The sequence below is a fragment of the Giraffa tippelskirchi genome, chromosome 8 (genome assembly GCF_054371585.1).
Source record: "Giraffa tippelskirchi isolate mGirTip1 chromosome 8, T2T-mGirTip1v1.2.pri, whole genome shotgun sequence".
In the NCBI taxonomy this organism is placed as follows: Eukaryota; Metazoa; Chordata; class Mammalia; order Artiodactyla; family Giraffidae; genus Giraffa; species Giraffa tippelskirchi.
The window spans coordinates 90,417,817-90,431,288 of record NC_137282.1 but is presented as its reverse complement, the minus strand read 5'-3'; the positions used below and the strand labels follow the sequence as shown (position 1 = coordinate 90,431,288).

General features: G+C 40.6%; 1 protein-coding gene and 1 long non-coding RNA gene across 9 annotated transcripts in view; one reads left to right on the top strand and one right to left on the bottom strand.

Annotated features, from left to right (window-relative positions):
* Nucleotides 1-13,472, top strand: part of EMB (embigin) — a 117,052-nt gene that overhangs the window by 50,729 nt on the left and 52,851 nt on the right. For 4 of the 8 annotated variants that reach the window (XM_081521343.1, XM_081521342.1, XM_081521340.1 and 1 more), the window contains exon 1: nt 11,092-11,415. The exons of 2 other annotated variants lie outside the window; for them this stretch is intronic. In XM_081521343.1, the coding sequence (XP_081377469.1) occupies nt 11,307-11,415 (109 nt within the window). In that variant the 5' untranslated portion in view covers nt 11,092-11,306. Of the gene's footprint in view, nt 1-11,091; nt 11,416-11,788; nt 11,892-13,472 lie in introns of those variants that run through there. 2 more of the 8 variants (XM_081521348.1, XM_081521345.1) reach the window with 1 other exon arrangement.
* Nucleotides 635-13,472, bottom strand: part of LOC145517996 (uncharacterized) — a 141,260-nt gene continuing 128,422 nt past the window's right edge. The window contains exon 3 of the long non-coding RNA XR_014062484.1: nt 635-3,447. This is a non-coding gene — a long non-coding RNA (uncharacterized LOC145517996). The remainder of the gene's footprint in view (nt 3,448-13,472) is intronic.

Genomic DNA, 13,472 nt, shown 5'->3' with positions numbered 1-13,472 from the left:
GTATTTTGAAAACTCTTCTGTATTTGGGAAAATTAACACTATGAATCTTGCCTCCCCTCATTGAGGTCAGAACTCAAATACTAACCTCTCCTGCAGCTAGCACTCAGGTATGTACCCTAGCATTTGACTCACCTAGGTGAGTGAGACTGATTCAGAGATAAACAGAGTGGCATTCTTGTTTTTGCAGGGCAGCACTCCCATTTGGCTGGTGTAGGTGGCAGCAGGAATTGCAAGAGCAAGTTCCTGATGCACAGACAGCATCAGTGATGGAGGCAGTGGTGGATGTGGGCCATTGGGTCCTGGCGTTTCATGTTTGATGGAGGAGGCATCACTGGGGTTCATATAAGACCAGTGTACTCCATGGCTTTTGGTGTTCCTGGAAGTGGATCCTTGAGTCTGTTTCTTCAACAGTCCACAGTAGTACCTATTAAACTTTAAGAGGTTATTTTTCTGAAAACTAGCCAGGCTGGATTTTGTTGTTTGCAGTGTTTATGCATAACATAAAAATGCTATGCATAAAAATGTTTACTCGACTTATCACTTTCTATAAAGAAGTAAAAATTCAATTGTAAATGCATAGTTTTTCAATTGTCAGATATGCAAAGATGAAGGATTTGATTTGTTGGCATTAATACAGGTAAACAAACCCTTTCATTATTCCTGAGAATATAAACTAATAATTTTGAAGAAAAAACAATGGTACAGTATTTATCAAAGTATAAAACACAAATATCTTTTGATGAAGAAATATTATTTCCATAATTATATTATACATATATACCCTTGTATGAGCCAGTAAAGAAATTTACAATGATATTGATTTTTAAGCTGCTTGTAAATGGAAGTATTAAAACAAAGTAGATGCAGTCAAGCAAGACCTAGTAAATACATGGTTGAAGATTCACAGAATAGAATAGTATTTACCTGTTTAAAGGAGAAAGCTCTATAAGAATGAAACAGATATACTGTTAAAATAGAAAAGCTAGGTGTGGGACAGTGGGCATGGAATGTCATCATCTATATGAAAAGGAATAGCCACTCAGAAATGTTTTACATAGATTTGGAAAATTCCTGAAGAAGGCAGCACAAACAACCATCATTTCTGGGGAGGGAATCTGGGTTGAGGGACATGCCAAGAGATGATTACTTTTCAGAGAATATATGTTGCTTTTGAGTATTTTATTTTATTTGGCTACTCCAGGTCTTAGTTGTGGCATGCGAGATCTAGTCCCCCGATCAGGGGTTGAACCTGAGTCCCCTGCATTGGGAGCTCAGAGTCTTAGTCACTAGACCATCAGGACGTCCCTTAGTCATCAGGGACGCTCCTTGAGCTTTTTTCTTTAGTTCAACTCTGTGACAACGTGTGTTGCACCTTGTGGTACATGGGACCCAGAGGTAAACCACACACTGTTTCCATATTTAGGGAGCTAAATAACATAAACAGGTGATTGCTGTTGTTGTTCAGTCATTCAGTTGTATCCGACTCTTTGTGATCTCATGGGCTGAAGCACACTGGGTTTCTCTGTCCTTCACCACATCCTGGAGCGAGCTCAAACTCATGTCCATTGAGTCAGGGATGCCATCCAACCATCTCATCCTCAGTCGACCCCTTCTCCTCCTGCCTTCAATCTTTCCCAGCATCACTGTCTTTTCCAATGAGTTGGCTCTGTGCATCAGGTGGCCAAAGTATTGAAACTTCAGCTTCAGCATCAGTCCTTCCAATGAATATTCAGGACTGATTTCCTTTAGGATTGACTGGTTTGATCTCCTTGCATTCCTAGGGACTCTCTAGAGTCTTCTCCAACACCACAGTTCAAGAGCATCATTCCTTCTGTGCTCAGCCTGGGATCAGGGTGTACACAGATGCTGTGGGAGCCAGAATAGAAGCTCTTGAAATGCGCAAAGAGAATTTTGTGGAGTAAAAGACATATAGAAATTGAAGGGAGAATTAGGCAGTAGAGCTATAAGCAAAGCTATTTCAAGCATTACATTAAAACAAAAAGAATCAGAGGTAAGCTTAGTAAGGTACATAAAATAGTCAACTTCGGGGGAATTATAAGCATTTTAGGATGAGCATAGTTTGGGTGGAGGAAGATGTGGAAAAGTAAATAAAAAAGTTATTTAATGTCCTTAGATATTGGATATTATCCTTACAGAAAAGATGATTAATTAAAGTTAGGAGGTGAAAGGAGAATCCTGTGTGGAGAAAGAATGGGAATTCTAAGGCATAGTGCAAGGCTTTTAATTTAAACTAGGGAAGTCCTGGAAGAGATAGGAATGCATTCAACTACTATGAACCAAAATGCCAAATAACAGTGCTATAACTAATAGCTATTATTGGATACAGATCTGGAGGGAGGCATCTCAGGGTTGGTGTAATAGGCTCAGAGATGTACCAAGGACTTGGGTTTCTTTTTTCATTCTTCTCTGCTATTCTTGGGACAGTTGGCTGGTCATCACATCATTGCAAAGTTGCCACCATTGATACTGGCATCATGGCTATATTCAAGGCAGGAATAAGGAATCAAAGGGATGGGGCAGAAAGCCTTTTCTGTTTAAAGTTTTTCTCTTTTTGATGAGGAAAGTCATTCACAGTAGATTTGCTTTGTATCTCATCAGTTATGCTCGCCTTAGACCACCACTGCTAAGGGGAATGAGATTTTTACTCGTGGTTTTAGACCAATTATGATTTATCTCCTGGAGTATAGTAGAGGGCTTCCATCCCTGAGATCAAAAGATCTCCATACATTGTTTATATCATTTAGCATTTATTAAATATATATGTGTGCATTGTGTGTCTATATATATACACACTTTCTATATAATACACATGTCTATACAGACACAAGTATGTACATGTGTGTGTATATATATGTTTTTTCTCCTTTTTTTTCCTTCCAGAGAAGGAGAGCAAATGATTGTTAGAAGGTCATAGGTCCCAATTTAGAAATGATATCTTTCTAAGTAGCTCTGGAACTTTTTCATCCAATTCTTCTTAATATCCAGAGACGACTAAAGTGGTTTCCTTTTCCTTCCATATCCACTCCTGACCTTGTTCAAGTATAGAATCTTTTTTAAAAAAAAAAAATGTAACTAGAATCACTGATGGGCGGTCCTATATTAGTTTGTTACCACCTACTTGGTGATTTAACACAAATTTATGATCTCACAATTTCCATGAGGGTCAGAAGAGACAGGCATGGTTAATTGTACCATCTGCTCAGGGTCTCACCAAGCTGCAAAGTGTTGACCTTGGCTGTGATCTCATCTGAGACTTGAGGCTTCTTCCAAGTATACCAGTTGTTCACAGAATTCAACTCCTGAGGGTTGTGGGACTAACATGCTCAATTCCCAGAAGACTGATGGGCAGTTAGTTCACACTGTGGCTATTTGATTTTCCATAAAAGCATGAGGGCATCTGCCTCACAAGGAATGTCTTCCTCCAGCCTGCCAAAATAGAGTGTTATCAAATATAACCTTATCAAAATAGTGACTACAACATCATATTCACAAACATGCCCACATTCCAGGGTTATCTACATGACTATGGGTCCAGAAACTTGGGGGCTACTGAAGAATTTTGCCAACCATGTCTCATGACTTGTATTTGTATTTTTGTTTCTTTTCTATTAATGGGCAGCAGCAAATTTCCACCTTTATTTTTAGTACTTTACATACTAATGTCTGATAATGCTTTTCTCCAAAACAATCTTAAAATTAAATATTATTTTCAAAAGAAGCTAGGCCACTCCACATTTCCATTGTCATTTTTGCAGTTTCCTAGGATCTATTTCAAATCCTAAAAGATGATGCTGTTAAAGTGCTGTACTCAATATTCCAGCAAATTTGGAAAACTCAGCAGTGGCCACAGGACTGGAAAAGGTCAGTTTTCATTCCAACCCTAAGAAAGGCAATGCCAAAGAATGCTCAAACTACTACACAATTGCACTCATCTCACACGCTAGCAAAGTAATGCTCAACATTCTCCAAGCTAGGCTTCAACAGTACGTGAACTGTGAACTTTCAGATGTTCAAGCTAGTTTTAGAAAAGGCAGAGGAACCAGAGAGCAAATTGCCAACATCTGCTGGATCATTGAAAAAGCAAGAGAGTTCCAGAAAAACATCTACTTCTGCTTTATTGACTATGCCAAAGCCTTTGACTGTGTGGATCACAACAAACTGTGGAAAATTCTGAAAGAGATGAGAATACCAGACCACCTGACCTGCCTCTTGAGAAATCTGTATGCAGGTCAAGAAGCAACAGTTAGAACCAGATATGGAACAACAGACTGGGTCCAAATCAGGTAAGGCATATGTCAAAGGTGTATATTGTCACCCTGCTTATTTAACTTATATGCAGAGTACATCATGAGAAATGCTGGACTGTATGGAGCAGAAGCTGGAATCAACATTGCCAGGACAAACATCAATAACCTCAGATACGCAGATGACACCACCCTTACGGCAGAAAGCGAAGAAGAACTAAAGAGCCTTTTGATGAAAGTGAAAGAGGAAAGTGACAAAGCTGGCTTAAGACTCAACATTCAGAAAACTAAGATCATAGCATCTGGTCCCATCACTTCATGGCAAATAGATGGGGAAACAATGGAAACAGTGAGAGAGTTTATTTTCTTGGGCTCTGAAATCACTGCAGATGGTGACTGCAGCCATGAAATTAAAAGATGCTTTCTCCTTGGAAGAAAAGTTATGATGAACCTAGACAGTGTATTAACAAGCAGAGACATTACTTTGCCAACAATGGTCCATCTAGTCACAGCTATGGTTTTTCCAGTAGTCATGTATGGATGTAAGAATTGGACTATAAAGAAAGCTGAGCGTCGAAAAATTGATACTTTTGAACTGTGGTGTTGGAGAAGACTCTTGAGAGTCCCTTGCACTGCAAGGAGATCCAACCAGTCCATCCTAAAGGAGATCAGTCCTGAATATTCATTGGAAAGACTGATGTTGAAGGTGAAACTCCAATATTTTTGCCACCTAATGCGAAGAACTGACTAATCTGAAAAGACCCTGATGCTGGGAAATATTGAAGGTGGGAGGAAAAGGCAATGACAGAGGATGAGATGGTTGGATGGCATGATGGACTCTATGGACATGAGTTTGAATAAGCTCTGGAAGTTGGTGATGGACAGGGAAGCCTGGCGTGCTGCAGTCCATGGGGTCACAAAAAGTCAGACACGACTGAGTGACTGAACTGAGGATCTTGCCACACCTTTCCACTCAATGATGGCTTCAGGAAAAAAAAAAAAAACCTGAAGATTTTATAGCATTATTTTACTACAAAAAAAGGGAAAACATAGAAAACATAATATATTTTGCCTATATTGAGCCTTTAACAAGCAAAAAACAGAACACACTAAAAGTACTATATTTTTTAAGACATGGCAGGACATAAAAAGAGCTACTTCCAGGTACTGAAAAGAGTTGTAATGTAGTTGAGAAAGTAGATATAATCACATAACAACTAAACGTGGTCCACTGGAGAAGGCGATGGCAAACAACTTCAGTGTTCTTGCCTTGAAAATCCCATGAACAGTATGAAAGGAAAAATATATGACATTGGAAGATGAGCCTCTCCAGATTGGTAGGTGTCCAATATGCTACTGGGGAAAAGTGGATAAATAGCTCCAGAAGGAATGAAGAGGCTGGGCCAAAGAGGAAATGACACCCAGTCATGGATGTGTCTGGTGGTGAAAGTAAAGTCCAGCGCTGTAAAGAACAATACTGCATAGGAACCTCGTATGTTAGGTACATGAATCAAGGTACAATAGACGTGGTCAAGCAGGATATGGCAAGAATAAACACTGACATTTCAGGAATCAGTGAACTAAAATGGATAGGAATGGGTGAATTTAATTCAGATTACTACTATAGCTACTACTGTAGGCAAGAATCCCTTGGAAGAAATAGAGTAGCCCTCATAGTCAACAAAAGAGTCTGACATGAAGTACTTGTGTACAATCTCAAAAATGACAGAATTATCTTGGTTCATTTCCAAGTCCAACCATTCAATATCACGGTAATCCAAGTCTACGCCCCAACCTCTAATGCCAAAGCTGAAGGCTTCTGCAAGACCTTCTGGAAATAATACCAAAAACAAACAAACAAAAACGTCCTTTTCATCATAAGGGACTGGAATGCAAACGTAGGAAGTCAAGAGATACCTGGAGTAACAGGTGTGTTTGGCCTTGCAGTACAAAATGAAGCAGGACAAAGTTAATGCAGTTTTGCCAAGAGAGCACACTGGTCATCGCAAACACCCACTTCCCACAACACAAGAGATGACTCTACACATGGACATCATCAGATGGTTGATACCGAAATCATACTGACTACATTACTTGCAGCCAAAGATGGAGAAGCTCTATAAGGTCAGCAAAAACTAGACCTGAGGCTGACTGTAGCTCAGATCATGAACTCCTTATTGCAAAATTCAGACATAAACTAGAGAAAGTAGGGAAAACCACTAGCCATTCAGGCATGACCAAAATTAAATCCTTTATGATTATACAGTGGAAGTGACAAATAGATTCAAGGGATCAGATCTGGTAGACAGAGTGCCTGAAGAATTATGGACAGAGATTCATAACATTGTACAGGAGGCAGTGACCAAAACAATCCCAAATAAAAAGAAATGCAAGAAGGCAAAGTGGTTATCTGAGGAGGCCTTACAAATAGCTGAAGAAAGAAAAGAAGCAAAAGGCAAAGAAGAAAGGGAAAGACATACCCAATTGAATACAGAATTCCAAAGAATAGCAAGGAGAGATGAGAAAGACTTCCTCAGTGAACAATGCAATGAAACAGAAGAAAACAATAGAATGGGAAACACTAGAGATCTCTTCAAGAAAACTGGAGATACCAAGGGAACATTTCATGCAAAGATTGGTGCAATAAAGTATAGAAACAGTATGGACATAACAGAAGCAGAAGATATTAAGAAGAGATGGCAAGAATACAAAGAAGAACTGTACAAAAAAGTTCTTAAAGAACCAAATAACCATGATGTTGTGTTCATTCACTTAGAGCCAGACATCCTGAAGTGTGAAGTGGAGTGGGCCTTAGAAAGCATCACTATGAATAAACCTAGTGGAGGCAATGGAATTCCAGCCGATCTATTTAAAATCCTAAAAGATGATGCTGTCACAGGGCTGCACTCAATATGACAGCAAATTTGGAAAACTCAGCAGTGGCCAAATGACTGGAAAAGGTCAGTTTTCATTCCAATCCTAAAGAAGAGCAATGCTAAAGAATGTTTAAACTCCTGCACAGTCGTGCTCATTTCACATGCTAGCAAGATTATGCTTAAAATCCTTTAAGTTAGCCTTCAACAGTATGTGAACCAAAAAATTCCAGATGTACAATATTTAGAAAATGTAGAGGTACCAGAGATCAAATTACCATCATTCGTTGGATCATAGAAAAAGCAAGAGAATTCCAGAAAAAAACCCTACTTCTGCTTCATTGACTACATTAAAGCCTTTGACTGTGTGAATCATAAGGAACTGTGGAAAATTCTTAAAGAGACAGGAATACCAGACCACCTTACCTGCCTCCTGAGAAACCTGTATGCAGGTCAAGAAACAACAATTAGAACCAGACATGGAACAATGGACTGATTCAAAATTGGGAAAGGTGTATGACAAGGCTGTATATTGTCATCCTGCTTATTTAACTTATATGCAGAGTACATCATGCAACATGCTGGACTGTATGACTCACAAGCTAGAATCAGATTGCTGGGAGAAATATCAACAACCTTAGATATGCAAGTGATATATCCTAAGAGCAGAAAGAGCAGAGGAACTAAAGAGCCTCCTGATGAAGGTGAAAGAGGAGGGTGGAAAAATCTGGCTTAAAACACAACATTCAAAAAACTAAGCTTATGGTATCTGATCCCATCACTTCATGCAAACAGATGGGTCAAAAATAGAAAAAGTAGCAGATTTTATTTTCTTGTGCTTCTAACTCACTGCAGATGGTGACTGCAGCCATGAAATTAACAGATGCTTGCTCCTTGGAAGAAAAGCTATGACAAACCTAGATAGCATATTAAAAAGCTGAGACATTACTTTTCCAACAAAGGTCCGTATAATCAAAGCTATGGTTTTTCCCATTTGTCATGTACAGATGTGCGAGTTGGACCACAAAGAAGGCTGAGCGCTGAAGAATTGACATCTTTGAATTGTGGTGCTGGAGAAGACTCTTGAGAGTCCCTTGGACTTCAAGGCGATCAAACCAGTCAATCCTAAAGAAATCTATCTTGAATATTCATTGGAAGGACTGATGCTGAAACTGAAGCTCCAATACTTTGGCTATTTGATACGATGAGCTGACTCATTGGAAAAGACCCTGATGCTGGGAAAGATCGAATACAGGAAGAGAAGGGGGTGACAGAGGATGAGATGGTTGCATAGCTTCATCAATTCAATGGACATGAGTTTGAGTGAGCTCCGGGAGATAGTGAAAGACAGGGAAGCCTGGTGTACTGTAGTCCATGGGGTGGCAAAGAGTCAGACATGACTTAACAACTAAACAACAACAAATATTTAAATGGAGATTGAATACAACAATGAAGGCCACAGACAAGGATGTAAATTATTAATTGTCAAATTAATCCCAGGGACAGCATGAGTTTAGAGGAAAGTGTTTGGATAATTTATTGTGGAGAATAAGCTACCTTTAATTTAGTGGCTTAAAGCAATAGTGTTCTTGTATCTCACAATTGTGTGGGACAGGCATTCAGGCAGGGCTCAGCAGAGCAATTATTCTGCTTCAAGGAGCATCATGTGGCACACATTGGGTCTTGTTTCAGGCTTCAAGAAGGGTCCTGCAAAAATCTAGTACCTTACTGACCCTCATGCCCTCTTTCTAAATGGCATCTCATCCTTCCAGGTCCTCCATGTAGTTTGGGCTTCTCACAGCATGGTGATCTCAAGGTTGTCACACTTCTGGCCTGACAGCTGTCTTGTAAGAGAAAGGAGGAAGGAAATGGAGGCTCCTGTGGTCTAGATCCGGAAACTCACACAGTGTTACTTCAGCAACATTTAGTATGTCAACAGGAGTCACAGAGACCACTCAGTCTGAGGAGAGGAAGTGCAGGACACTCAGCAAACCTCATGATAAGGTCCATGTCAAAGCAGGTGTGGCCTTATTTAATTCACCATGGAGGGAAAGGTTAGTTTGGACCAGAAAGATCAGAAAAAGCTGTATATGGAAGGTAGTATATACACTGGTTTTAAAGGATATGGACTATTTGAAAAAAATGGAATGAGAATAAGGCTAAAAAATATTAAGTATATAAATATAAAACAGGAGTAATGGGGAAAACTTTCAAAATACTTAGCAAAACAAGAATTATATTTCTTCATCAATTTATGTTGCTCTAACAACAAAGGCAAGTGGGAATTAGCTTCAATGTGGCAAGTTACTTTTTCCTGGTCATAGACACGTTGATTTGCCTGGGAACATAATTTTTCTTTAAATGTGGTCAGCTTATTTGAAAAAAGGTGAATTTGAGCTTAAGGATATAATAGGGTTAATTGGGGAAGGTAGGTCAGAGTACATTTTGCTTTGAGAAGTGTTTACTGTTAGAACTCTCCAAAGGCCTAGGGAAACATTTGTAAACAGTCCTGAGACAGGATGCAGGGCAGCAAGACACGGATGTGATTTAGCAAACAGTGATCTGGCAGTTTGGGTTTAGCAAGTCTGCTGAAGGTCCTAAGAGGGTAATGGTGAAAAGTGTTTAGTCCTTTAGGGTCTCTCATAAGGTTTCCTTCAGAAAGGTTTAATCATCATAGCCATAATTTTCTGACTGAGAAGAGGGCTTCCTTACATTTGTAGTTCACAGATAAATAGCTCTCTGGATTAATATGCATGCTTTACATGCACTGAACACAGTGCCTGGTACTTGGTAGATATTTAATACTGCTTAACAAATTGTATTAGACTCATATTCTCTGCCTTCAATTTAGATAACCTACCTTTTCCCTCAAAGTTTTTTCTATGTAATATTAAACTGGAAACAGGAATATTTTTACAATACATACCAATTAAAAATTAGTCATTCCTGTGGGAGGGGAGCATAGCTCTTGTTTAGCGCTTCAGTTTTCAAAATGAGGATCTAACATTTTCTTTCAATTATTTTTTTCTTTTTGACACTGATAAGTTTTCAATTCATGACTATCAAACTTGACACTGGAAAGACAAAGGGAGAGGGAACAAAGTTCATGAAAAAGACTTTAAAATGTATCTTTTAACGTATTATAACATCTTGGAGAATTATGACATCTTACTGCTCTTTTATGTTGTGAAAACTACTCTTTATATATTTAATAATTTTTAGCCTTATCCCCAGTCCATTTTTTTTTTCAGTGATCCATAGCCTTCATCCTCCTCCTCGGATAAAGCAGTAGCTTTTAGTTGTTTTATTTCATTGGGAGCATTGAAACATTCCAAGCTACAATAAGCAAGGGATAACATTAGTGTCGGAGTTTGACAAAGGTCAACAGGCTTGTGCATTTTACACAGTTGTCTACTTTCGAGAGTTTTGTTTCTGGAGCTCTAGGTGGCTTCTCAGAAACTGCTAGGCTAAGCAAACGAAAGGAAAACATACACTGGGACACCCAGAGACTCTGAAAGCTTAATCTAGGGCGAACCGGTTAAGCCTTCAGAGACCAGAGCCGAGGCTGTGTACGACTGATTAGCCCAGGATGCAGGGCGGAGGGACACTGCCTTCCACCAGCGCATACATAAGCCTCCTTAATAACACAGGATGGACGGGGGGAAGAAGTGTTCTCCATCCTCAGTCCCACTAAAGTAAATAAGTGAACCTTGGTTCATATGAGCTGCAGAGGCGTGGGCATCTCTGCACATATAGTGTGCTGATGAATCTACAGATATTAAGGGTTTCACCCTTTCCCCCAGGAGATGGGCTAGGCGTCGCTTGCCAGCGTCTTTAGCAACCTCCCTCCCTGATCTGCCCGGGAGGAGAAGACGGAGGCGTGGGAGGCGGCGGCGCGGGGGTGACCGCCGCACATCCGGGCGCGCCCGCAGGCGGCAGCGCGCTGCATAATTGATGGAGAGGCGGACGGTGTTCTGGGTCGGTTGCGGGCGCGGTGCGAGTGTCTCGGCGTAGGAGGGCAGGGCGGCCAGCCCCTCCCACTCCGCCTTTTCTCGAGTGTCCATACCCGGGCCTGGCAGCGGGCGCCGGGCTGCGGGCGAGCGTGCGCGGCGACCCCGGGCACTGAAGGCGGTGGGTGTACGAGGACCGCGGCTGACCTGTTGGCGTCATGCGCGCCCTCCCGGGTCTGCGGGGGCCTCGGGCGCCGTCCCTGCCGCTGCTCCTCCTGTCCTTCCTCGCCGCGGTGCGCCGGAGCTTGGAGGACGGCCTTTCCACAGGTGTGATGGTTGCAGGGCCAAGGAGCGGGCGGAGAGCGCGCGGGGATCGGGAGGCAGAAGTCCCGGGATGCTGGCGGCCGCGGATGGGGGCGACGGCCGCCTCCGCCTATTGGCCACGCGTGGGTTATAGAAACCTGCTGGGAGACTGGGGCGCCCTGCGAGACGGGGACGTGGGTAGTAGGGCAGTGTTTGTGTGTTTCTAGGAAGAGGGCATGAGGTTGCGGGTGGGAGCGAGGCAGCGACTTGGCCTGTCTAAAAGTGGCAGGATTTTTGAAAGACACGTTTTCCAAGGCCAACTCCCTTCACTCGAATCGATGCGTGTGTGCTCAGTCGCGATAGTGAGGCTTAAATATCACCTCCTCCTTCCTGGCAGGAGGGTTGGCTTTGAGGATGTTTTCTAGAGCTGAGTTTAAATAACAACACAACACAACCAACCAGCCAACTAACCAAACAAAGCCCCACGACCGGAGGATAATGTGAGTGTATATCTTCTTTTACACCTTGGTCTTTGAAAACAAAGACTAGGTTTTTCTTTTGTTTATTTTTGTTTTTCTGGTTGTGTAAGACACTTTGAAAGAGGTATTTTTGGTGCAAAGCAACACCAGATTTGCCATTTTAGCTAAACCTGTTTATTATTTTTATGATGAAAGTATTCCATCTCAGGTTCTTTCTAATTCAAGTTTCCGTGTTATAAATTTCAGAGTATTACCTGCTAATTAGGATAGTAGATCACCTCTAGCTTGGCAAATATTGCCCATCAGTAACTAAAGTCAGGATCTTACTCTACAGAAGGTTTTGAACGTTTCATAGGAATTCATTTTTATGAGCTTATTGCATGTAGACTTGTAACATATTTTAAAAATGGAAAGATAATCAAATAATAATAATATTCATTTTTAAATAAATGTACTTTAACAGGTCTAGCTGTTAACAGCTTGGACAAAACATTTTGGGTTGCCTCAGTTTCCAAATTTCCTTGCCCCACTTTCTCATTCATACCACTTGTAAAGAATGGTCAAGAACATTTTTTTTTTTTTCACCCTGGGGCTATCCCCAATTCACCTGTCATTCACTTGAGAGTACTGCATTTCTGAGGACCAGTGCATCTTAGGTGTGTCCTAGAACTTGGTTTCTCAACAAAGTGCTCGAATTACTAGTGAGCATTAAAAATACTGATATGGTGGATCCTGCCTTAAAAATTCTGATTCAGTTGCCCTGGGATTCAGTCTAGATGTGAGGAGGTTTAAAAGCTCCCGTGTGAGTTGTATCATATGATCCTAAGCAGGTTGAAAACCAGGGCTTTAAAATGATATGACCTAGAGAGTGCACTGTTAGATAGGTATTCCATTGGTATCAGGGAGTCAGGTTTAAATTGACACTTAGAGCAGACTTCTAAAGAGAAAAAAAGTAGGAAACAAATGAAGGTGGAATAAATTAACAAAAAAGTCTTAATTAGAACGATGTACGCCACATATGTTATGTCAAATGTCTGTGTATATATGTAGTGTAAGTCCTGAACTTTTAACTGCCGCTTAAGCTAAAATTATGGAAGAATGTGACATATAAAAAACATGAGGTTAGCATCTCATTTCAGAGGAGAATTAAAAATTGTGAGGCAGCCTCATCTCACTTTATAGATGCTGTATCGAACTTGATAAAATTCAGTTTCCTCTTTGCTAAAGACCATTGTGAAGTTTACTGCTTTTTTTTTTTTAACCTAGGTGCTTTTGAACTACTTGAAAAGAGATGTTCTATAAACCTAAGATTTGGGGCCAAATTTGAAAAATAAAAATGGTTATTGTATTTTTTTATCATAAATGTATCATATTTACTATGTAATAACTGTATGCCAGGCATTGCACTATGTAGCTTATTGCTCTATGGGTTAGTTTTTATTATCCCTGACTTTCAGATGAGGAAATTGGAATTTAGGAGCTAAATAGTTGCCCAAGTACACATAATTAGTTAAGCAGTAGAGCAGGAAGTTTAGCATTGTTCAATCCGACTCCAAATACTGTTTTCTTATATACAATACTCACTTGTCTCTCTGAGGTGGG